Source organism: Amphiura filiformis, chromosome 8, assembly GCF_039555335.1.
Source record: "Amphiura filiformis chromosome 8, Afil_fr2py, whole genome shotgun sequence".
NCBI classification, from domain to species: Eukaryota; Metazoa; Echinodermata; class Ophiuroidea; order Amphilepidida; family Amphiuridae; genus Amphiura; species Amphiura filiformis.
In genome coordinates this window covers 64,501,804-64,524,276 of record NC_092635.1, presented here as the reverse complement: position 1 = coordinate 64,524,276, position 22,473 = coordinate 64,501,804, and the positions used below count along the sequence as shown (strand labels likewise).

General features: G+C 38.3%; 1 protein-coding gene across 1 annotated transcript in view; it reads left to right on the top strand.

The window, feature by feature from the left end:
- The window catches only part of LOC140159347 (WASH complex subunit 4-like), an 86,078-nt gene that overhangs the window by 53,957 nt on the left and 9,648 nt on the right, over window positions 1–22,473 (top strand). Inside the window, exons 21-29 of the mRNA XM_072182795.1 lie at window positions 8,635–8,740; window positions 10,043–10,159; window positions 13,345–13,513; window positions 14,981–15,135; window positions 17,296–17,370; window positions 17,848–18,042; window positions 20,179–20,332; window positions 21,453–21,519; window positions 22,004–22,090. Of these exons, the coding sequence (XP_072038896.1) occupies window positions 8,635–8,740; window positions 10,043–10,159; window positions 13,345–13,513; window positions 14,981–15,135; window positions 17,296–17,370; window positions 17,848–18,042; window positions 20,179–20,332; window positions 21,453–21,519; window positions 22,004–22,090 (1,125 nt within the window). The remainder of the gene's footprint in view (window positions 1–8,634; window positions 8,741–10,042; window positions 10,160–13,344; window positions 13,514–14,980; window positions 15,136–17,295; window positions 17,371–17,847; window positions 18,043–20,178; window positions 20,333–21,452; window positions 21,520–22,003; window positions 22,091–22,473) is intronic.

Here is a 22,473-nt window from a genome sequence, read left to right as displayed (position 1 = left end):
GAGGACAAACTCACTCTTATTAGTGACCTTAGAGAACAGTAAGTGATTAGGGTATCAGGGGAAAGGAGGACAAACTCACTCTTATTAGTGACCTTAGAGAACAGTAAGTGATTAGGGTATCAGGGGAAAGGAGGACAAACTCACTCTTATTAGTGACCTTAGAGAACAGTAAGTGATTAGGGTATCAGGGGAAAGGAGGACAAACTCACTCTTATTAGTGACCTTAGAGAACAGTAAGTGATTAGGGTATCAGGGGAAAGGAGGACAAACTCACTCTTATTAGTGACCTTAGAAAACAGTAAGTGATTAGGGTATCAGGGAAAGGAGGACAAACTCACTCTTATTAGTGACTTTAGAGAACAGTAAGTGATTAGGGTATCAGGGGAAAGGAGGACAAACTCACTCTTATTAGTGACCTTAGAGAACAGTAAGTGATTAGGGTATCAGGGGAAAGGAGGACAAACTCACTCTTATTAGTGACCTTAGAGAACAGTAAGTGATTAGGGTATCAGGGGAAAGGAGGACAAACTCACTCTTATTAGTGACCTTAGAGAACAGTAAGTGATTAGGGTATCAGGGGAAAGGAGGACAAACTCACTCTTATTAGTGACCTTAGAGAACAGTAAGTGATTAGGGTATCAGGGGAAAGGAGGACAAACTCACTCTTATTAGTGACCTTAGAGAACAGTAAGTGATTAGGGTATCAGGGAAAGGAGGACAAACTCACTCTTATTAGTTACCTTAGAGAACAGTAAGTGGATTAGGGTATCAGGGGAAAGGAGGACAAACTCACTCTTATTAGTGACCTTAGAGAACAGTAAGTGATTAGGGTATCAGGGGAAAGGAGGACAAACTCACTCTTATTAGTGACCTTAGAGAACAGTAAGTGATTCGGGTATCGGGGAAAGGAGGACAAACTCACTCTTATTAGTGACCTTAGAGAACAGTAAGTGATTAGGGTATCGGGGGAAAGGAGGACAAACTCACTCTTATTAGTGACCTTAGAGAACAGTAAGTGATTAGGGTATCGGGGGAAAGGAGGACAAACTCACTCTTATTAGTGACCTTAGAGAACAGTAAGTGATTAGGGTATCGGGGGAAAGGAGGACAAACTCACTCTTATTAGTGACCTTAGAGAACAATAAGTGATTAGGGTATCAGGGGAAAGGAGGACAAACTCACTCTTATTAGTTACCTTAGAGAACAGTAAGTGATTAGGGTATCAGCGGAAAGGAGGACAAACTCACTCTTATTAGTGACCTTAGAGAACAGTAAGTGATTAGGGTATCGGTGGAAAGGAGGACAAACTCACTCTTATTAGTGACCTTAGAGAACAGTAAGTGATTAGGGTATCAGGGAAAAGGAGGACAAACTCACTCTTATTAGTGACCTTAAAGAACAGTAAGTGATTAGGGTATCAGGGGAAAGGAGGACAAACTCGCTCTTATTAGTGACCTTAGAGAACAGTAAGTGATTAGGGTATCAGGGGAAAGGAGGACAAACTCACTCTTATTAGTGACCTTAGAGAACAGTAAGTGATTAGGGTATCGGGGGAAAGGAGGACAAACTCACTCTTATTAGTGACCTTAGAGAACAGTAAGTGATTAGGGTATCAGGGGAAAGGAGGACAAACTCACTCTTATTAGTGACCTTAGAGAACAGTAAGTGATTAGGGTATCAGGGGAAAGGAGGACAAACTCACTCTTATTAGTGACCTTAGAGAACAGTAAGTGATTAGGGTATCAGGGGAAAGGAGGACAAACTCACTCTTATTAGTGACCTTAGAGAACAGTAAGTGATTAGGGTATCGGGGGAAAGGAGGACAAACTCACTCTTATTAGTGACCTTAGAGAACAGTAAGTGATTAGGGTATCGGGGGAAAGGAGGACAAACTCACTCTTATTAGTGACCTTAGAGAACAGTAAGTGATTAGGGTATCGGGGGAAAGGAGGACAAACTCACTCTTATTAGTGACCTTAGAGAACAGTAAGTGATTAGGGTATCAGGGGAAAGGAGGACAAACTCACTCTTATTAGTGACCTTAGAAAACAGTAAGTGATTAGGGTATCAGGGAAAGGAGGACAAACTCACTCTTATTAGTGACTTTAGAGAACAGTAAGTGATTCGGGTATCAGGGGAAAGGAGGACAAACTCACTCTTATTAGTGACCTTAGAGAACAGTAAGTGATTAGGGTATCAGGGAAAGGAGGACAAACTCACTCTTATTAGTGACCTTAGAGAACAGTAAGTGATTAGGGTATCAGGGAAAGGAGGACAAACTCACTCTTATTAGTGACCTTAGAGTACAGTAAGGGATTAGGGTATCAGGGGAAAGGAGGACAAACTCACTCTTATTAGTGACCTTAGAGAACAGTAAGTGATTAGGGTATCAGGGGAAAGGAGGACAAACTCACTCTTATTAGTGACCTTAGAGAACAGTAAGTGATTAGGGTATCAGGGGAAAGGAGGACAAACTCACTCTTATTAGTGACCTTAGAGAACAGTAAGTGATTAGGGTATCAGGGAAAGGAGGACAAACTCACTCTTATTAGTGACCTTAGAGAACAGTAAGTGATTAGGGTATCAGGGAAAGGAGGACAAACTCACTCTTATTAGTGACCTTAGAAAACAGTAAGTGATTAGGGTATCAGGGAAAGGAGGACAAACTCACTCTTATTAGTGACCTTAGAGAACAGTAAGTGATTAGGGTATCAGGGGAAAGGAGGACAAACTCACTCTTATTAGTGACCTTAGAGAACAGTAAGTGATTAGGGTATCAGGGGAAAGGAGGACAAACTCACTCTTATTAGTGACCTTAGAGAACAGTAAGTGATTAGGGTATCAGGGGAAAGGAGGACAAACTCACTCTTATTAGTGACCTTAGAGAACAGTAAGTGATTAGGGTATCAGGGAAAGGAGGACAAACTCACTCTTATTAGTGACCTTAGAGAACAGTAAGTGATTAGGGTATCAGGGGAAAGGAGGACAAACTCACTCTTATTAGTGACCTTAGAGAACAATAAGTGATTAGGGTATCAGGGAAAGGAGGACAAACTCACTCTTATTAGTTACCTTAGAGAACAGTAAGTGATTAGGGTATCAGGGAAAGGAGGACAAACTCACTCTTATTAGTGACCTTAGAGAACAGTAAGTGATTAGGGTATCGGTGGAAAGGAGGACAAACTCACTCTTATTAGTGACCTTAGAGAACAGTAAGTGATTAGGGTATCAGGGGAAAAGGAGGACAAACTCACTCTTATTAGTGACCTTAAAGAACAGTAAGTGATTAGGGTATCAGGGGAAAGGAGGACAAACTCGCTCTTATTAGTGACCTTAGAGAACAGTAAGTGATTAGGGTATCAGGGGAAAGGAGGACAAACTCACTCTTATTAGTGACCTTAGAGAACAGTAAGTGATTAGGGTATCGGGGGAAAGGAGGACAAACTCACTCTTATTAGTGACCTTAGAGAACAGTAAGTGATTAGGGTATCAGGGGAAAGGAGGACAAACTCACTCTTATTAGTGACCTTAGAGAACAGTAAGTGATTAGGGTATCAGGGGAAAGGAGGACAAACTCACTCTTATTAGTGACCTTAGAGAACAGTAAGTGATTAGGGTATCAGGGGAAAGGAGGACAAACTCACTCTTATTAGTGACCTTAGAGAACAGTAAGTGATTAGGGTATCGGGGGAAAGGAGGACAAACTCACTCTTATTAGTGACCTTAGAGAACAGTAAGTGATTAGGGTATCGGGGGAAAGGAGGACAAACTCACTCTTATTAGTGACCTTAGAGAACAGTAAGTGATTAGGGTATCGGGGGAAAGGAGGACAAACTCACTCTTATTAGTGACCTTAGAGAACAGTAAGTGATTAGGGTATCAGGGGAAAGGAGGACAAACTCACTCTTATTAGTGACCTTAGAGAACAGTAAGTGATTAGGGTATCAGGGGAAAGGAGGACAAACTCACTCTTATTAGTGACCTTAGAAAACAGTAAGTGATTAGGGTATCAGGGAAAGGAGGACAAACTCACTCTTATTAGTGACTTTAGAGAACAGTAAGTGATTCGGGTATCAGGGGAAAGGAGGACAAACTCACTCTTATTAGTGACCTTAGAGAACAGTAAGTGATTAGGGTATCAGGGGAAAGGAGGACAAACTCACTCTTATTAGTGACCTTAGAGAACAGTAAGTGATTAGGGTATCGGGGGAAGGAGGACAAACTCACTCTTATTAGTGACCTTAGAGTACAGTAAGGGATTAGGGTATCAGGGGAAAGGAGGACAAACTCACTCTTATTAGTGACCTTAGAGAACAGTAAGTGATTAGGGTATCAGGGGAAAGGAGGACAAACTCACTCTTATTAGTGACCTTAGAGAACAGTAAGTGATTAGGGTATCAGGGGAAAGGAGGACAAACTCACTCTTATTAGTGACCTTAGAGAACAGTAAGTGATTAGGGTATCAGGGGAAAGGAGGACAAACTCACTCTTATTAGTGACCTTAGAGAACAGTAAGTGATTAGGGTATCAGGGGAAAGGAGGACAAACTCACTCTTATTAGTGACCTTAGAAAACAGTAAGTGATTAGGGTATCAGGGAAAGGAGGACAAACTCACTCTTATTAGTGACTTTAGAGAACAGTAAGTGATTAGGGTATCAGGGGAAAGGAGGACAAACTCACTCTTATTAGTGACCTTAGAGAACAGTAAGTGATTAGGGTATCAGGGGAAAGGAGGACAAACTCACTCTTATTAGTGACCTTAGAGAACAGTAAGTGATTAGGGTATCAGGGGAAAGGAGGACAAACTCACTCTTATTAGTGACCTTAGAGAACAGTAAGTGATTAGGGTATCAGGGGAAAGGAGGACAAACTCACTCTTATTAGTGACCTTAGAGAACAGTAAGTGATTAGGGTATCAGGGGAAAGGAGGACAAACTCACTCTTATTAGTGACCTTAGAGAACAGTAAGTGATTAGGGTATCAGGGGAAAGGAGGACAAACTCACTCTTATTAGTTACCTTAGAGAACAGTAAGTGGATTAGGGTATCAGGGGAAAGGAGGACAAACTCACTCTTATTAGTGACCTTAGAGAACAGTAAGTGATTAGGGTATCAGGGGAAAGGAGGACAAACTCACTCTTATTAGTGACCTTAGAGAACAGTATCGGGGGGAAAGGAGGACAAACTCACTCTTATTAGTGACCTTAGAGAACAGTAAGTGATTAGGGTATCGGGGGAAAGGAGGACAAACTCACTCTTATTAGTGACCTTAGAGAACAGTAAGTGATTAGGGTATCGGGGGAAAGGAGGACAAACTCACTCTTATTAGTGACCTTAGAGAACAGTAAGTGATTAGGGTATCAGGGGAAAGGAGGACAAACTCACTCTTATTAGTGACCTTAGAGAACAATAAGTGATTAGGGTATCAGGGGAAAGGAGGACAAACTCACTCTTATTAGTGACCTTAGAGAACAGTAAGTGATTAGGGTATCAGGGGAAAGGAGGACAAACTCACTCTTATTAGTGACCTTAGAGAACAGTAAGTGATTAGGGTATCGGTGGAAAGGAGGACAAACTCACTCTTATTAGTGACCTTAGAGAACAGTAAGTGATTAGGGTATCAGGGGAAAAGGAGGACAAACTCACTCTTATTAGTGACCTTAAAGAACAGTAAGTGATTAGGGTATCAGGGGAAAGGAGGACAAACTCGCTCTTATTAGTGACCTTAGAGAACAGTAAGTGATTAGGGTATCAGGGAAAGGAGGACAAACTCACTCTTATTAGTGACCTTAGAGAACAGTAAGTGATTAGGGTATCGGGGGAAAGGAGGACAAACTCACTCTTATTAGTGACCTTAGAGAACAGTAAGTGATTAGGGTATCAGGGGAAAGGAGGACAAACTCACTCTTATTAGTGACCTTAGAGAACAGTAAGTGATTAGGGTATCAGGGGAAAGGAGGACAAACTCACTCTTATTAGTGACCTTAGAGAACAGTAAGTGATTAGGGTATCAGGGGAAAGGAGGACAAACTCACTCTTATTAGTGACCTTAGAGAACAGTAAGTGATTAGGGTATCGGGGGAAAGGAGGACAAACTCACTCTTATTAGTGACCTTAGAGAACAGTAAGTGATTAGGGTATCGGGGGAAAGGAGGACAAACTCACTCTTATTAGTGACCTTAGAGAACAGTAAGTGATTAGGGTATCGGGGGAAAGGAGGACAAACTCACTCTTATTAGTGACCTTAGAGAACAGTAAGTGATTAGGGTATCAGGGGAAAGGAGGACAAACTCACTCTTATTAGTGACCTTAGAGAACAGTAAGTGATTAGGGTATCAGGGGAAAGGAGGACAAACTCACTCTTATTAGTGACCTTAGAGAACAGTAAGTGATTAGGGTATCAGGGGAAAGGAGGACAAACTCACTCTTATTAGTGACCTTAGAGAACAGTAAGTGATTAGGGTATCAGGGGAAAGGAGGACAAACTCACTCTTATTAGTGACCTTAGAGAACAGTAAGTGATTAGGGTATCGGGGGAAAGGAGGACAAACTCACTCTTATTAGTGACCTTAGAGAACAGTAAGTGATTAGGGTATCAGGGAAAGGAGGACAAACTCACTCTTATTAGTGACCTTAGAGAACAGTAAGTGATTAGGGTATCGGGGGAAAGGAGGACAAACTCACTCTTATTAGTGACCTTAGAGAACAGTAAGTGATTAGGGTATCGGGGAAAGGAGGACAAACTCACTCTTATTAGTGACCTTAGAGAACAGTAAGTGATTAGGGTATCGGGGGAAAGGAGGACAAACTCACTCTTATTAGTGAACTTAGAGAACAGTAAGTGATTAGGGTATCAGGGGAAAGGAGGACAAACTCACTCTTATTAGTGACCTTAGAGAACAGTAAGTGATTAGGGTATCAGGGAAAAGGAGGACAAACTCACTCTTATTAGTGACCTTAGAGAACAGTAAGTGATTAGGGTATCGGGGGAAAGGAGGACAAACTCACTCTTATTAGTGACCTTAGAGAACAGTAAGTGATTAGGGTATCAGGGGAAAGGAGGACAAACTCACTCTTATTAGTGACCTTAGAGAACAGTAAGTGATTAGGGTATCAGGGGAAAGGAGGACAAACTCACTCTTATTAGTGACCTTAGAGAACAGTAAGTGATTAGGGTATCAGGGGAAAGGAGGACAAACTCACTCTTATTAGTGACCTTAGAGAACAGTAAGTGATTAGGGTATCAGGGAAAGGAGGACAAACTCACTCTTATTAGTGACCTTAGAGAACAGTAAGTGATTAGGGTATCAGGGGAAAGGAGGACAAACTCACTCTTATTAGTGACCTTAGAGAACAGTAAGTGATTCGGGTATCAGGGGAAAGGAGGACAAACTCACTCTTATTAGTGACCTTAGAAAACAGTAAGTGATTAGGGTATCAGGGAAAGGAGGACAAACTCACTCTTATTACCTTAGAGAACAGTAAGTGGATTAGGGTATCAGGGGAAAGGAGGACAAACTTACTCTTATTAGTGACCTTAGAGAACAGTAAGTGATTAGGGTATCAGGGGAAAGGAGGACAAATTGGTTATGAAGTTGGGTATTAAAAATGCCATATGGAGACAAAAAATGCAGCACTCTGTTGTATGAGCGGACGGACTTGCCAAGATGATCAAGATTTTTTAAGTGAGCCCAGGTATGTAAATACCACCGGAATATTGCATGATGGGATACAGGGAAAAAGGTCTATAATTATATGAATTGGAGGATATTGTTATTTGACTTTGAGGGTGGCAGGAAAGTCATGGCAAAAGAGAAAATGTACAAACACTCTGGGCCACAATTGCCTCATCCCTATGGCATAGTTCAATAACCTCAATTAAACAATCATAGTGCAAAATTTGACCTCAAGTTGCAAAATATGAGTTTTAGTACCCAAATTTTCAAAGGTCATTCAGTGAATGTACAAATGTATTGGGGTTACAGAACTTTGCCCTTGATAGATGAGCATGTTGTGGATCCTAATGAAACAATACGAAGAGCAATGCAGGCATAGAGAAAGATGGGGAGATAAAGACAAACTAAGAATGAAGGAGCTACGGAAGACGGATGTAGTTGAGTTTACCTTATTAAAGCCATAATGTGTGATTTGCTTCACAGCGACGCCCTCAATTTTACTTGGATATCTACTTTTTGCATAATTATAATGCCCAGTGGTGTACTAAAATTACCACGTAAAAGACTAAACCTGAATAATAATAACAGAAAAATTTAACTTTTTATATTATAACCAGGGAGATCCGGTTTTATTCAGAGTTCACCGATCAAATGCTTGCTAACATGTCCTGTGGATGTCAGCTTATGTGTACACGCGTCGAGCGCGATGCTCCGTGCAGTATTACATATAATACGATCGGCGAGCGTAGTACACGCATTGTAGGCACTGGAATGAAATCGCAATTTTCTTAGTTATACCTCATTTGCTTGGCTCGAAATTAAAAGGGGATAATGTGATCAGTGAAAACAAACATTTAAATAGGAATCTTTATGCAAATCACACATTATTGCTAGTGACCATGAAGTGTAGACCATCAATGAATAAAAACGTACACTTTTTTTTTTCCATTCCATACAGATTACGTGCAGCATGCAACTGTAGCTTCTTGTACTGGCATCGTGTTGTATTCCCTCTCTACTTGGCTGATAGATTTGAAAATGCTGTGGATGCACACAGGCTTCATGTAAGTATCCCATGCACACAGGCTGCCTGTAAGTATCCCATGCACACAGGCTTCATGTAAGTATCCATCGAAATGGGAGATTAAGGTCATAGAGGGCGTATAGATTTCAATTGGAATATTGGTTGTTTGTGCTCAATTGTTGTCAGCCTTTATTGTATTACCGTATTGGTCCGAGTATAGTCCCACCCGTTTTTTAGGTGAAAATTTTTCACAATTGGGGGTGGGATTATACTCAATTTCAAAAAAAAAAGATGCTAGGATCATTCATGGTTGACCTAAAAAAAAAAAAAAAAAAAAAAACAATTTCAAGATGTTTTGTATTTTTAATATGAAAATTGATATTTTGTATTAATGTCATACTCTATTAATGATATCAAAATGCATTCAAATTCAATGCATTTTGAAATCATTAATAGAGTATGACATGAATACAAATTATCAATTTTCATATTAAAAATACAAAATATCTTGAATTTTTTTTTTTTTTTTTTGAAATTCGAGTATAATCCTACCCCCAATTGTGAAAAATTGTCACCTAAAAAACGGGTGGGCCTATACTCGGACCAATACGGTACTCGGACGTCATTCCACTTGACAATTTCGGTCCTGGGAATTTTGAATATCGCGTGTTGGGAGACTGATGTTTTTATTAGTTTTTATGGTCACTATGAGTTTGTTTTAAATAAAACCACAGGATTCGTGCTGATATGGGCATGAAACTTGGTGGGTACAGTCACCATTTAGAGCCAAATTTTGTACAAAAGTATAGGAAACTGAACATTTAAAACCCCTTTTTTTAGGATGAAGGAAGCATTTTTTCAAAAAAGTCTAAAACAGGTTTTTATGTCAAAAATGGTCTCTTTTGGGGTGCTTAGTGTTAAATCTGTTAAAAATCGCCTGGCTTAGGTACCTAATTTGCATATTGTACGGTATAATTTTGAGAAAACAAGCCAAGATAACAGCCTTGAAGAATATTATATGTATAATAGATATTCTTCAAGGCTGTTATCTAGGCTGTTTAAAAAAATGGCTTCAAAATCGAAATTAAAAAAAAATAAAAACACTTCCATTCCTCAAGATACTCTCTCAAGCCACCAATCTCCTTCCAATACAAACTGCACAATATTGCATTGCACAAGCCCGATATCTCCACACAATACCAACCGCCGCAAATGGCGTAAGATCCGTTAGGGCGGTCTACTTGTTTTTCTTACACATAAGGCATAATGTTGTGATTGCCGGGGAATCCCTTTAAGGATTGTGTACTGTTATTATTATGTATAGTATTTTGTATTTTTGTAGTATATGTTTGGCGCCCTCGCTGACTGCGTCACGCCAATCAAAATGAGTCAACACATGGATTCCCCAGCAGACGTCCTGCAAGCATTTGATAAGGAAATCAATCAACAATTCAAAGAGGTGAGTTGCCATGGAAATGGGTCATTATTGTCAACTAGTGTATGGGATTTTACAGGGTGTCCCAATAAAAAGAGGCCCCTGATTACGCCCTCTTTTTCGCCTATTTCTGAAAAGTTGATTAAATATATTTTGGTGTACAAAGAAACCTTTAATCGTTAGCTTTTATAAACCAAAACAATTGTATCAATCGGCTCACAACTTTTGAAGATATGCTCTTTTGAATAAAAGTACCCGTTTTTCACTCTGTCCACGGATAACAAACAGAGTGGTTGGGATGGCTCATGCTGTGGAGTGGCCTGCACGATCACCAGACCTCACACCACGTGATTTGTTTCCTTTGTGGCAAAATCCAAGATCTTCGCAAACGTATTACTGAATGCATTCGCAAGTATCCGGTGCACAAGGATGGTACCCAACGCAATTGATGCAATGAGGACCAGGGCTGAAACCTGTATTCGCCAAGGAGGCAACCAGGTAGAGGGCAGAGCAGCACAGTAAACTCACTTCAGAAGAACCAAAGACAAACCAAACAGCCTTTAGGGCTACCTTTAATCCTAAAAAGAGAAATGACTTATGCTGTAAATAAAAAAGAAAGCAAGAAATAACAAAGTAAGAAATTAAGAAACATAATAAAACAAAAAGGCATAAATAACTAAGAAAATAATATTATTGCAAGTAAAGCAAAAGAAGTCCCATTCGGCATCCATTTTACACACAAATTAATGACACTATTAACTATTGCCCATAAACCCACTGGTAAAGCCCATTCCATAAATAAAGTTATTTTATGAAGTTATCATTGAGGAATGTTTGATATTCATGCATGGTATGTGTACTCCTTTTCAATCTTTGAAGTAGCCAAACCTTCTCCGTGGACAGAGTGAAAACGGGTACATTTCTTTAAAAGAGCATATCTTCAAAAGTTGTGAGCCGATTGATATAATTGTTTTGGTTTATTAAAGCTAACGACTCAAGGTTTTTATACACACCAAAATATATTTGATCAACTTTTCAGAAATAGGAGAAACAGAGGGCGCAATGAGGGGCCTCTTTTTTTTTGGGACACCCTGTATGTTATAATCTGGACTGTTAAAGTGGTACTACAACCCCTGATAAATTTTGTGACTAATTTTGCATTTTTCCCAAAAAATAACTACACACTGGTAACAAAAGTTATGTATATTATATGGGCAACAAATCCAATTACTTCACTGAAATTTCAGTGATTCAAGACAAGTGGTTCATTATATATGTAAAGAAATGAGGTACATTCTAGCGGTCAATCTTCAATCTTCAATTGTTACACTCCTAACAAAGCGCAATGCTTGTCCAAGGAGACTCTTGATGATGCTCAAAGATGTGCAGTTGTGCGATGTGCAGAAACTATACAGGTGCGAGTAGAAAGTAGATGCCCAACTAGATGAGCTGGTGAACTGCAGTAGGCTGCATAGCCCGGACTGCAGGGAGAGCTACTGACTGGAAGATGTTTGGTGATGTTTGGTGATGTTGCTGTACCTCTTTTCTTACCATAAATAACGTACCACTTGTCTTGAGTCACTGACATTCAAGTGTAGTAACTGGATTCCTTGCCCCTATAATATACATAACTTTTGTTAACCAGTGTGTTATTATTTTTTGAGAAAAATGCAAAAATAGTCACAAATTTATCAAGGGTGTAGTACCACCTTAAGTGTCTGGAAGGCAGCATCTCAGGCCTCATCAATTTGTATTAATTTCAGTGACCTAGGGGTTCTCAACATTTCAAATGGCTCACAAAAAAACTGCCAAGAAAATAAAAAGTAAAAAATCATAATAATAAGCCTAATGTTTACAAATATGGAACACAGAAAGATCAGGCCTTAATGAAATATGTTGAATTTGATATTGATTAGTTGCATCATGTGTTAAAGTTATTGGAGTTTTAAACTTTTTTTGGTGGATTTCAGAAGCTTGTGTGTGTCCTGTAAATACCATTTCTTGTGGCTTCCTTATTCAATCTAAATTTGTTAGATGCCCATAACATCTCCTGGACTCATACCAGGGCCGTATAAGGCAGGCCCCTAGTAAAAAAATTGAGAACCCCAGCACCAGCCCATCAAGCGAATCCAAAATGATCTCTTTCTAGTGGCTCAGTTCATAAACCTGCATTCAATTATAATACCTCATAATTTGACCTCAAGTTGAGGACTATGAGTGTGTTTAACCCCATGAGAACTACCTGCTTATTGGTCAAAAAGAAGTTTTCATTATCAGTTGGACCACTCAGCTACATTGTGAGAATAATTTCACCATGCAAAATGGTGAAATTATTTGTAAAACTCCATTCTGATTGGTGATTAAAGTGAAGATATCACAAAATCGACCAATCAGAGGCAATGTTAGATTGGTAGATAGTGCTCAGGTTAATGAATGTACAAGCATATTTTGGTTGATGAACTGCCCTGACAGATGAGTCAGCATGGCATCTAATGGGATGACATTTCACCAGCATTCTTAGTCAGTGGGAGTGGTCTAGTTTGTAGACACATAATCTGTTTGGACAATTGCACCATTTTGGGTGTCGTCTATCAGGCTGTAGACAACCCCACGTCCTCACGAGTGTTGAAAGCACATAACACGCTCATTGAGGTGCGAGTATGTATCTATGTATAGACGTATTGCGGAACTAGCAGTACGCGCAACAAAAGATGTGAAGTTGTAAACAAGTTTCGCTCATTTTAAAAAAAGGGGAGTTTTTATGACTGTAACTTATTTAACTAATATTTAACTGACTAAGAATGAGAATAAACAATAAGAATTTTTGTTTTACTATCCTCTACCTATGATAGACGACAGCGCCGGCATCCACTACTCAAAAATATTGGACCTGCCTGTCGTCTATCACACGGTAAAGAATAGTAAAAACAAAAATTCGTATCGTTTATTCTCTAACTCATCAGTGGCATAGTGTGAATAATCCTATGGGGGCACTGACCATGATTGGGGGCACAAGCATCTGAGGCAATTTTCCTGTGGGATTTTTCAAATGCCCCTACGACATAACGCCACTGTTACCCCTACTCATGTTATGTAACTAATTGGTGTTTTTCTTACTGTGAATTGTTGAGCCCTGCATATGTGAATGATATATATATTCCGGTGCACTGACATCCATATGACATGTATTTTTTTTATATTCACCATAGCATCTACTGGACCCACTTTGCAGAGGTGTAGAAACAGATTTGCGTCTTTCCATCCACACCCATCTCAAGCTGGACGAGCGTAATCCATTCAAAGTCCCTCTACAGGACATCTCCCACTTCCTGAAGATGAAACCCATCCGCTTCTTTAGCTATTTCCTCGATATCAAAGGTAACATACGTTTTCTTTATAAATCGTATATGTGACCCGTTCTGTCAAAACCAGGAACAAGTCGCATTTTTGACATTTCATGATTTGAATAGAAATATAAGCACTATACAATACGCTTTTAAATGATACCAACATTATGTAAATAGCATCAATACTTTTCAAGATATGGATAATTTTATAAATGATACCTTGATATTTTTCCCAGATTGCTATTCCGAGTAATGGGCCAATTAGTTGATTAGTTGAATAGGGATTATCAAAGTTCAAAATGTTATTTATTGATAAATAAACCTCTTTTTAATAAGTACTTTCAAGGATTTGAAAGTCCCACTTAGTCCCACAGTCAAATACCATGAAATTAAGAATTCCAAAAAAATTTTTATGGGATTATGGGAATGTAATCTGTAAAGGCCTATAACTGAAAAACATGTCTGGCGACTTGTTCCAGGTTTTGTTGGAGCTGGTCACATATTTCTCTGAGATTTGTAGGCCATACTATGTCCACACTGATTTTATTTGCACACAATCAGCAGAATAAATAAGTTAGCAGTTCATAAATCATAACCCTATACAGTCCAACCTCTGTTATCTGAACTGCTTTTGTACGGATCTCTCTGTTATCCGAAAAAAATGTTTTTGAATGCTTTGAGAGATTGATTTCATGCACTTTAAGAAATATGGCATAAAGCACTCATATACCATCTTTCAGTGTTATTAACTCATTTTGAGTTACATTTTGCTGTCTCAATGTTAGCAGTTCAGACATTCAATGCAAAATTACATTCAATTAACTTTCCGGATTTTTCACTTATCCGGCCAATACTAAGTCCCATCATGGCCGGATAAAATAGATTGGACTGTAGTCCAAAGTTAGGGTTGATTTAGAAAATGAATGTGACCATAATGACCACAAGCATGTTTCCTTTAAGGCTAATGAAAGTTGATTCTTAGTTTCCCGTCACCCGCCCGCATCACCTTTTCAATTTAACCACAAATTTCATTATTTTCATAAAAAAGTCAATTATCTGAAAATTGAGATGGAAATAATCAAAATTGAAACTCTCAAAATGTCTGACATCCCCTGCTGATAATAATCAGTAGTTTTTCTTAGTTGTAGGGGTAGAGGATGTAGTAAATATAAATGGAAATTTAAGGATTACCTCATCATGTTTCTAGCAATTATAAAAATCTTTTCTCAGTCTGTAATGATGATCTAAGCATTAATACCTGTTTTGAGATGGTCTTTCATCAACAATATAGGTAATAGCCATATAAATTAAAGTTTTGACAATAATAAAATTTTCCAAAATAATGAATAATGAAATATAACCTCATATTTCACTGAAAAAATGTGACGGGGAAACTAATCATTTCATTTCATTAGCCTAATGGATATTCCCACACAAACCAGTGTAGTCTGTATGTTGACAGCATATCAAATTGTACTGTTTTTCCCCCCCAACACAGAGTATGTAACTCATTACCTAGACAAGACCTTCTACAACTTGAACACAGTAGCCCTTCACGATTGGAAGACATATGCAGAGATGAGGAACTTAGCGGCACAGAAATATGGACTCCAGATGACCGAAGCTCATCTTCCTACTCAAACGCTAGAGCAGGTATTGGGTTAATGCATTTGAAATCCATGATACGCATGTTAGAAGATAACTTCAACTGAGGGAGTATGAATTTCAAATGGAATGAACACATCAGACAGCTTCATTTGAATTTCATTCACCCTCCAGAGATTCCAATTTCCCGAATTATTTTTAAAAAAATACATGTTTTTTTTTTTTTTTTTTTTTTTTTTTTTTTTTTTTTTTTTTTTTTTTGTTTTATGTTTTATTTGGAGAGTCCCTGGACCTAGATCCAAGTGCTACAATTTGTGGTTGATTTTTAAATATTTGGGGTAAATATTATTAAAAAAATTGCAATTTTGTATCCAAAAGGGACCCTCGGTCGGTACGCTCCCTATGGCTCGCAATTGTCCGTATTATTTTAAGAAATTTTTTTGGGCAAGTCACTGGCATCTCTGATGTAACCTAAATCTTCCACTGAGGAAAGGTAAGTTTCAAATTGAGCTGCTAATGTGTTCATTCCATTTGAAATTCATACTCCCTCTGTGGAAGATATTGCCTAAATCTTCCACATTGATAACATGGATTTTTAAATGGAATGGCCCATTTCACATAGTGTATTTCCAGACATTTTTGCAATGTGCATGTCATTTCATGTGTGCTTGTTTGGCAGCTTTATTTCATGTATAAGAGTACCTGCTGTAAAAGCTACACTAACAACCCTTTGTAATGCTTATACATGGAAGAGCCAAAATTTGTTGGTTTTTGGGCATTCTTGCTACAAGCCAAGTACACCCCAATCTTAATGTGGAAGATTACCCCCATATTGTTAGAGACAGGGCTCTTTTGACTCGGGACTCTCAATGTCAAACTTAATGGTTTCTAAGCAAAGCATTGGGCTATTCCAATTGATATCCATACACCCCTGTGGAAGACATGACCTTAATCTTCCCACAGGAGTTTGAATTTCAAATGGGGTTACCTGGATGGATTGACTCCATTTACGGGAGGGCGAGTTAGCGCAGCAGTAGTTCCCTCGCGGTTTCAAGCCCAGGCGCGCCCAAGGACTCATGTGCACTTGGTTTATCCCGATTCCATGCTCGCTCTCGCAGGTTTTCTCCGGGATCTCCGGTTTCCACCTGTATCGCAAAAATCGGTGATTAGTTGTTTGGTTATCAAAAACTTCCTTCACCCAATGGAATTTGGGGAGTTGCACAGATAATTGGTGGATGTTACAATCTAAATGCGGATAGGTGTGCGCCGTTCGCAGCAACCTAGTTGATGCGATCTGATTGTGATGATTCACCATTGCAGCGAATTACAGCGCTTTGAGTCCTCTAAGATCTGGAGAAAGGTGCTTCATAAATCCAAAATTTAATTTTTAATTTTTTTAAAAGCTACACCCCCTGTGTGGGAGATTAAGATCATGTCTTATATATGGGGTGTATGGATCTCAGCTGGAATAACCAATTTGTACAAATGTTTTGCTCATTTAACCCCCTAAGCACTACCTGCCATTGCCTTTGATTGGTCAATTACATGATATCTTCACTTTAATCACCAATCAGAATGGAGCTTTGCAAATAATTCACTCCAATTTTTTTGTGTGGTGATATTATTCCAACAATGTTGCTGATTGGTCCAATTGATAATGAAAACTTCATTTTGGCCAATCGACAGGTAGTTCTCATGGGGTTAAAAAGTGCAAATCATGTAAAATGAATGTAGCACAGAAATTTCACTTAGCCTAAATATTTGCAAGTGAATCAATAAACTTTCATGTACGTAGTACAATGTATTTGCATTGCAGATAACTATAATAAAAATGTCATTTGTATGAACAAAGTGTGACGTACATCTGTGTACACTGTTCACAGATCCAATTCACTATGTTTGGCTGGTATTCCAAAAATGTCTTTGTGTTGTTGACCTAGGTTAGTCCATAAGGGACACATACTTGGGTCCATGGAAAATAAATGGTCCAGACCAATGCAATATGCACAGAGCAGGCTAGTTAAGCCTATAAAAAGCTGGATTGGTTTAATCCGGTTTGTTCAGTGTTTACACCCGCCCACATCTTGTAGTATTTTGAAACATGATCATGGTAGGATTGTGGACAGCTGTTGGTAGCTATATATGTTCATTCCAATGAAATTTTTACTATATGAGTCAATGATGAATGTCCTTATTGCTTAATTTCAGGGTCTGGACGTACTTGAGATCATGCGCAATATTCACATCTTCGTATCCAAGTATCTCTACAACCTCAACAATCAGGTATGATAAACTCTCTATTTGCTATTCTCTACTTGTATGATAAATTCTTTTACTTTGTTTCATATACAGGGAGAGATCTTTTGATGTATTATATTAAAGAATTTTGACTTTTTTTAATGAAAAGAAATAAAAAGAATATTGTGTACATCCATATCAAAAGGATGTACTTGTTGGCTGCTACATGTGTCTCATTTCACATAATAGCTAGGAATAAATACCAGACTCATCTCAAGTGGAGGTCACTTCAAATCATCCCCAAGTCATGTGGTTAAGGAATGTTCTCTGTATTCCTAAACCTTGCATGCAGGAGGTGATCAGAAAGTAGATTAAGCAATTATTCGGTGAACTGAGTTAGCGTTTGCTCTGGTTATATTAAAATTTCCATTACATTTTGAAATCTGCCATCTAGGGGGGGTGGGTTTATACCCAAGTGGTTACGGTATGTAATGTATTGGTTTCTTTTTTATCCCCTTTCAGATTTTTGTTGAGAGTGCCAGTAACAACAAGCATCTGAACACCATCAATATCCGTCACATTTCCAACTCCATCCGTACACACGGCACCGGTATCATGAATACCACTGTGAACTTCACCTACCAGTTTCTCAGGAAAAAATTCTTCATCTTCTCACAGTTTATGTATGATGAACACATCAAGTCCAGGCTTATTAAGGTATGTAGGATGCAGTAAATAGTGGCTTAAAGTGGGGATTTATTCTACAAATAAAAAATATGCACATCATTATACGTCAACTTTTTTCATACTCAACCTACTGGACTTAATACAGATGGAGAAAGTAGCGGCACTAGTAAATTTTTTTTTTTGGGGGGGGAGGGGGCAAAATAGCCAAAATTGTCGCAAAAAGTGGAAATTTACATAATTTTGGGGTATTTCCTCAAAAGTGGGGGAGGGACTGGGGAAAGAGAAATATTGCCCCCCACCGTGTGAGAGCGCCACTGGATGGAGATGGTTGACTCTGGATCCAAACTGGACCAAATGAAATGGCACAGAACATTACATTTGTTGTACCAAAGGCTACCTGTCCTCAGTTTCATCAATTATCTTAATGCTTTTTTTGACTTGAACTCTGAACAAAGCTGATAATGACAGAATCCAAGCTCGGGAGGTTTGTTTGTTTATTTAAATGATCGCCCCATTTGGGGGTGGAAGTATTGCATATCTGGGATGCAGAAAAAATCCAAACTCAGTAGATCGCGGTGACCAACCAACTCAAATACTGTGGCCATAGCACTGGACGTAAAGGTTACAAGTTAGAGTAGATAGTGCAGAGATGCCAATCTTCCGATTTAAATCTTTTTTTTGTATTTTTTCCAACAAAAATCAGATTTTCTAAAAAAAAAAAAAAAAAAAATTTTTAATTTTCAAAAAATATTTTTGGCCAAAAAGCAAAGTTAATAGGTTTTAAATTACTTGTTATTCAAGGTTGAAACCATAGAAATACTGCTACTTCAGCAACAAAAAAATGCCAATTTTATTTTACAAAGTTGGATAAAGTTGTACATTTTGATTACTTTTGCTTCTATTGAACAGTCAGGAACACATTGAATTAGTATACATTGCTAGCTGTTCAGTAGAAGTAAAAGTAATTAAAATGTACAACTTTATATCCAACTTTGTAAACATAAATTGGCATTTTTTTTTAAGTAGCAGTATTTCTATGGTTTCCAACATTAAATAACAAGTAATTTAGGGCATATATAACTTGCTTTTTTGGCCAAAAATTTTTTTTTTTGGGGGGGTCAAAAATTTGATGAATCATCGCTTTTATATTACGCATTATATATATCCATTTCAGCCACGTAGGCCATGTTATTAGGCCAAAATAATACTTTGGAAAATGTCTCTCATGTAAAAAGTATAGGAAACTGAGCATTTAAAACCACTTTTTTGGGATGAAGGAAGCATTTTTTCAAAAAGTCTAAAACTGGTTTTATGTTAAAATGGCCTTTTGGGGTGCTAATTCTGCTAAAATTGCCTGGGCTTAGGTACCTAATTTGCATATTTTATGGTATAATTTTGAGAAAACAAGCCTTGAAGAATAGTACATGTATAATAGATAGTCTTCAATACTGCTATCTAGGCTTGTTTTCTCAAAATAACCTTATTTTTTAATCCATTTGAATGTAATTTTACCCTCAGAAATCGTGGTCTCCTGCAGTGTAAAATGTGTAGAAACCCTCTGGCTTTGGGGCTTCGCCCCCTCAATTTCTGACGGGCTTTGCCCCTGGATTCACCAGGGGCCCTTAAGCGGCCCCTGCACCCCGGCCGTGGGGGCGAGACTTCGGTCGCTTCGCTCCCTACATTCGCAAATTTCAGATTTTTTTTCATAACCCATTGGCATCTCTGATAGTGATACAAGGTTTGGTTATTGGAAAGAAGAGCCAATGAAGACCAACACTATGGTCCACAATGGCCTCATCCCAATGGCATAGTTCAATAACCTCAGTTAAACAGTCACAGTGCAAAATTTGACCTCAAGTTGCAGAGTAGGAGTTTTTGTACCCACATTTTCAAAGGTCACCCAATGAATGTACAAATGTAATGGGATTAAAGAACTGTGCCCCTGATAGATGAGCATGTTCTGGATCCTTGTGCAAGAGCCCATTGGATGAATAAGGATTTGTAGGGCGCCCACTCCGATGTTGTTATTTACTTGCTGAAGATCATCAACTTTATCTTTGCATTTGTGAAGTCACAAGTTGTCAGTCATGACAGGAGCGCACACACCAATCTTTGCAAAAAATACCAATTTAAAACAAATTCTGCCATTTTTACTCCCTCCCGTAGGACATAAGGTATTTCAAGGACAACAAGCAAGACATCAATCAGATGTATCCATTTGAGAGAGCAGACAAATTCAACAAAGGCATCCGTAAACTGGGACTCACTCCGGATGGAGACAGCTACCTAGACCAGTTCCGGAATCTCATCAGTCAAATCGGTAGGTGGATTTGACTAAACTGTTGTTGTTGTAGTTGTTGTTGTTGTAGTTGTTGTTGTTGTTGTTGTTGTTGTTGTTGTTGTTGTTGTTGTTGTTGTTGTTGTTGTTGTTGTCAGCTACCTAGACCAGTTCCGTAATCTCAGTCAAATCGGTAGGTGGATTTGACTAAACTGTTGTTGTTGTTGTTGTTGTTGTTGTTGTTGTTGTTGTTGTTGTTGTTGTTGTTGTTGTTGTTGTTGTTGTTGTTGTTGTTGTTGTTGTTGTTGTTGTTGTTGTTGTTGTTGAAAATTGTTTCAAATGTTTCCTTCCTCCCTAGGTTTCCTTAGGATTCTTGCTTGATAGTGATATTATCAAATGTAATGAAATGAAAAATCATAATTGTTTTTGAAGCCAGAACATCCTCATGAATCAGTGAATTATCTGAAAAAAATTGGAAACTTGTGAAAAGTACTTGTCTTAACTGTAGAACACCTGCTAATTAGGTAAATAATATATTGAATAAGGCTAAAGGAAAGAAATGAATGACACCTTGTCAAGCCCACCCGTACTCAAAAATGCATGATGGTAACAATATGGATGGAATTCTGAATAGTTAAATTTTGAATGAAGGAGGAGAGCAAAGAAAATTTGACTGAAGTTGGATTTGCAAGAGTCCACTGCTTTACTACCCGTGCTATCCACCCCCCCCCCTTTCCCACGAACCTGCTCATAGCAACTTAGTTTTTTTGTCAGTCATTTTTTAATATTGTTTCAAGTCCAGCCAAGTCTAACTCTTAATGCTTTAAATAATATATGTTTCTCACTTGATATAATTTTAATCAGGGGTGTAAGAATTCCTCTTTTCATTTGATTTCCTCTTTTTTGTTGCCAAAATTTACGCATTTGTTTTTAATTTTTAGCCCATATTTGGCGATTTTACACCGTTTCTCAGCTTTTTATAGCAATTGTCCTCATTTTTGGTCTGTAGCCTCTCACACCCTGTTCAATGTAAATGGCATGCTATTCAGCTGTTGACTGCTATGTGATTTTTAATCAATATACGACATATAATGATGCATGGGGATCCCAATTATGCTCAGGCACTAGTGATTAACCATTTGCCTGTGGATATCTTTTGCAGGTAATGCCATGGGTTACATCAGGATGATCAGGTCAGGAGGACTCCGATGTTGCAGTAATGCTATCAGGTAAACTACTTAATACTTTCTGCTATTCCATTTAAAATCCACACTACCCCTGTGGAAGATTTTGGAAATATCTGCCACGGGGGCGTATGAATTTCAAATGGAATGAACACATTAGGCAACTCCATTTGAATTTCGTTCACCCTCTGAGAAAGATTCAACCTGAATCTTCCACTGAGGGAGGATGTGTTTCAAATTAAGCTGCTAATATGTTAATTGCCGGACACTTCGTTTAAATTTAAAACATAGAACATACACCGGAAAGTTTTCTGACATAACTTCCAGAATTATGCCAATATTTTCCCGGCAATTTATCAACTTTTCTTTTGAACATAAAATTACCAAAATCACATTTAACATTTAACATTTTTACAATCTTACACTAGTATATGCTGACTGCAGACTGCCTGTGATCTATCACACGGTAGAGGATAGTAAAAACAAAATGATAGTGTTTATTCTGCAATTTGAACCTTTTTACCTGCAGATTTGTACCTGATTTGGAGGATATAGTGAATTTTGAGGAGCTAGTAACAGAGGAGACATTATCTGATGAAGCAAAGGAAGCAGCCAGGTGAGTTGACATAATATTGGGTTATTCCATACAACCCTGAGCATGTATGACTTTAATAATAAAAAAATAAAAATTACCACAAAGAAAAGCAGAAAAAGATAAATAATTTGAAAGAAAATTTTGTTTTTAATTTTTAAAATAGCTAAAAGACATATTTGTCTTACGCCATGGAATGGAGCAAGACTGTAAAAACGCTGCCTTCCATCATTTCATGTGAAATTATAGGCCTATCCACATTTGGGAACTGTAGATGTGCATTGGGCTATTCCTGTTGAAATCCATATTCCTTTTATGGAAGACATGGTCTTAATATTCCACACAGGGAGTGTGAATCTCAAATGGGGTTGCCTGAATGGGAGACTCCATTTGATATGCACACTCCC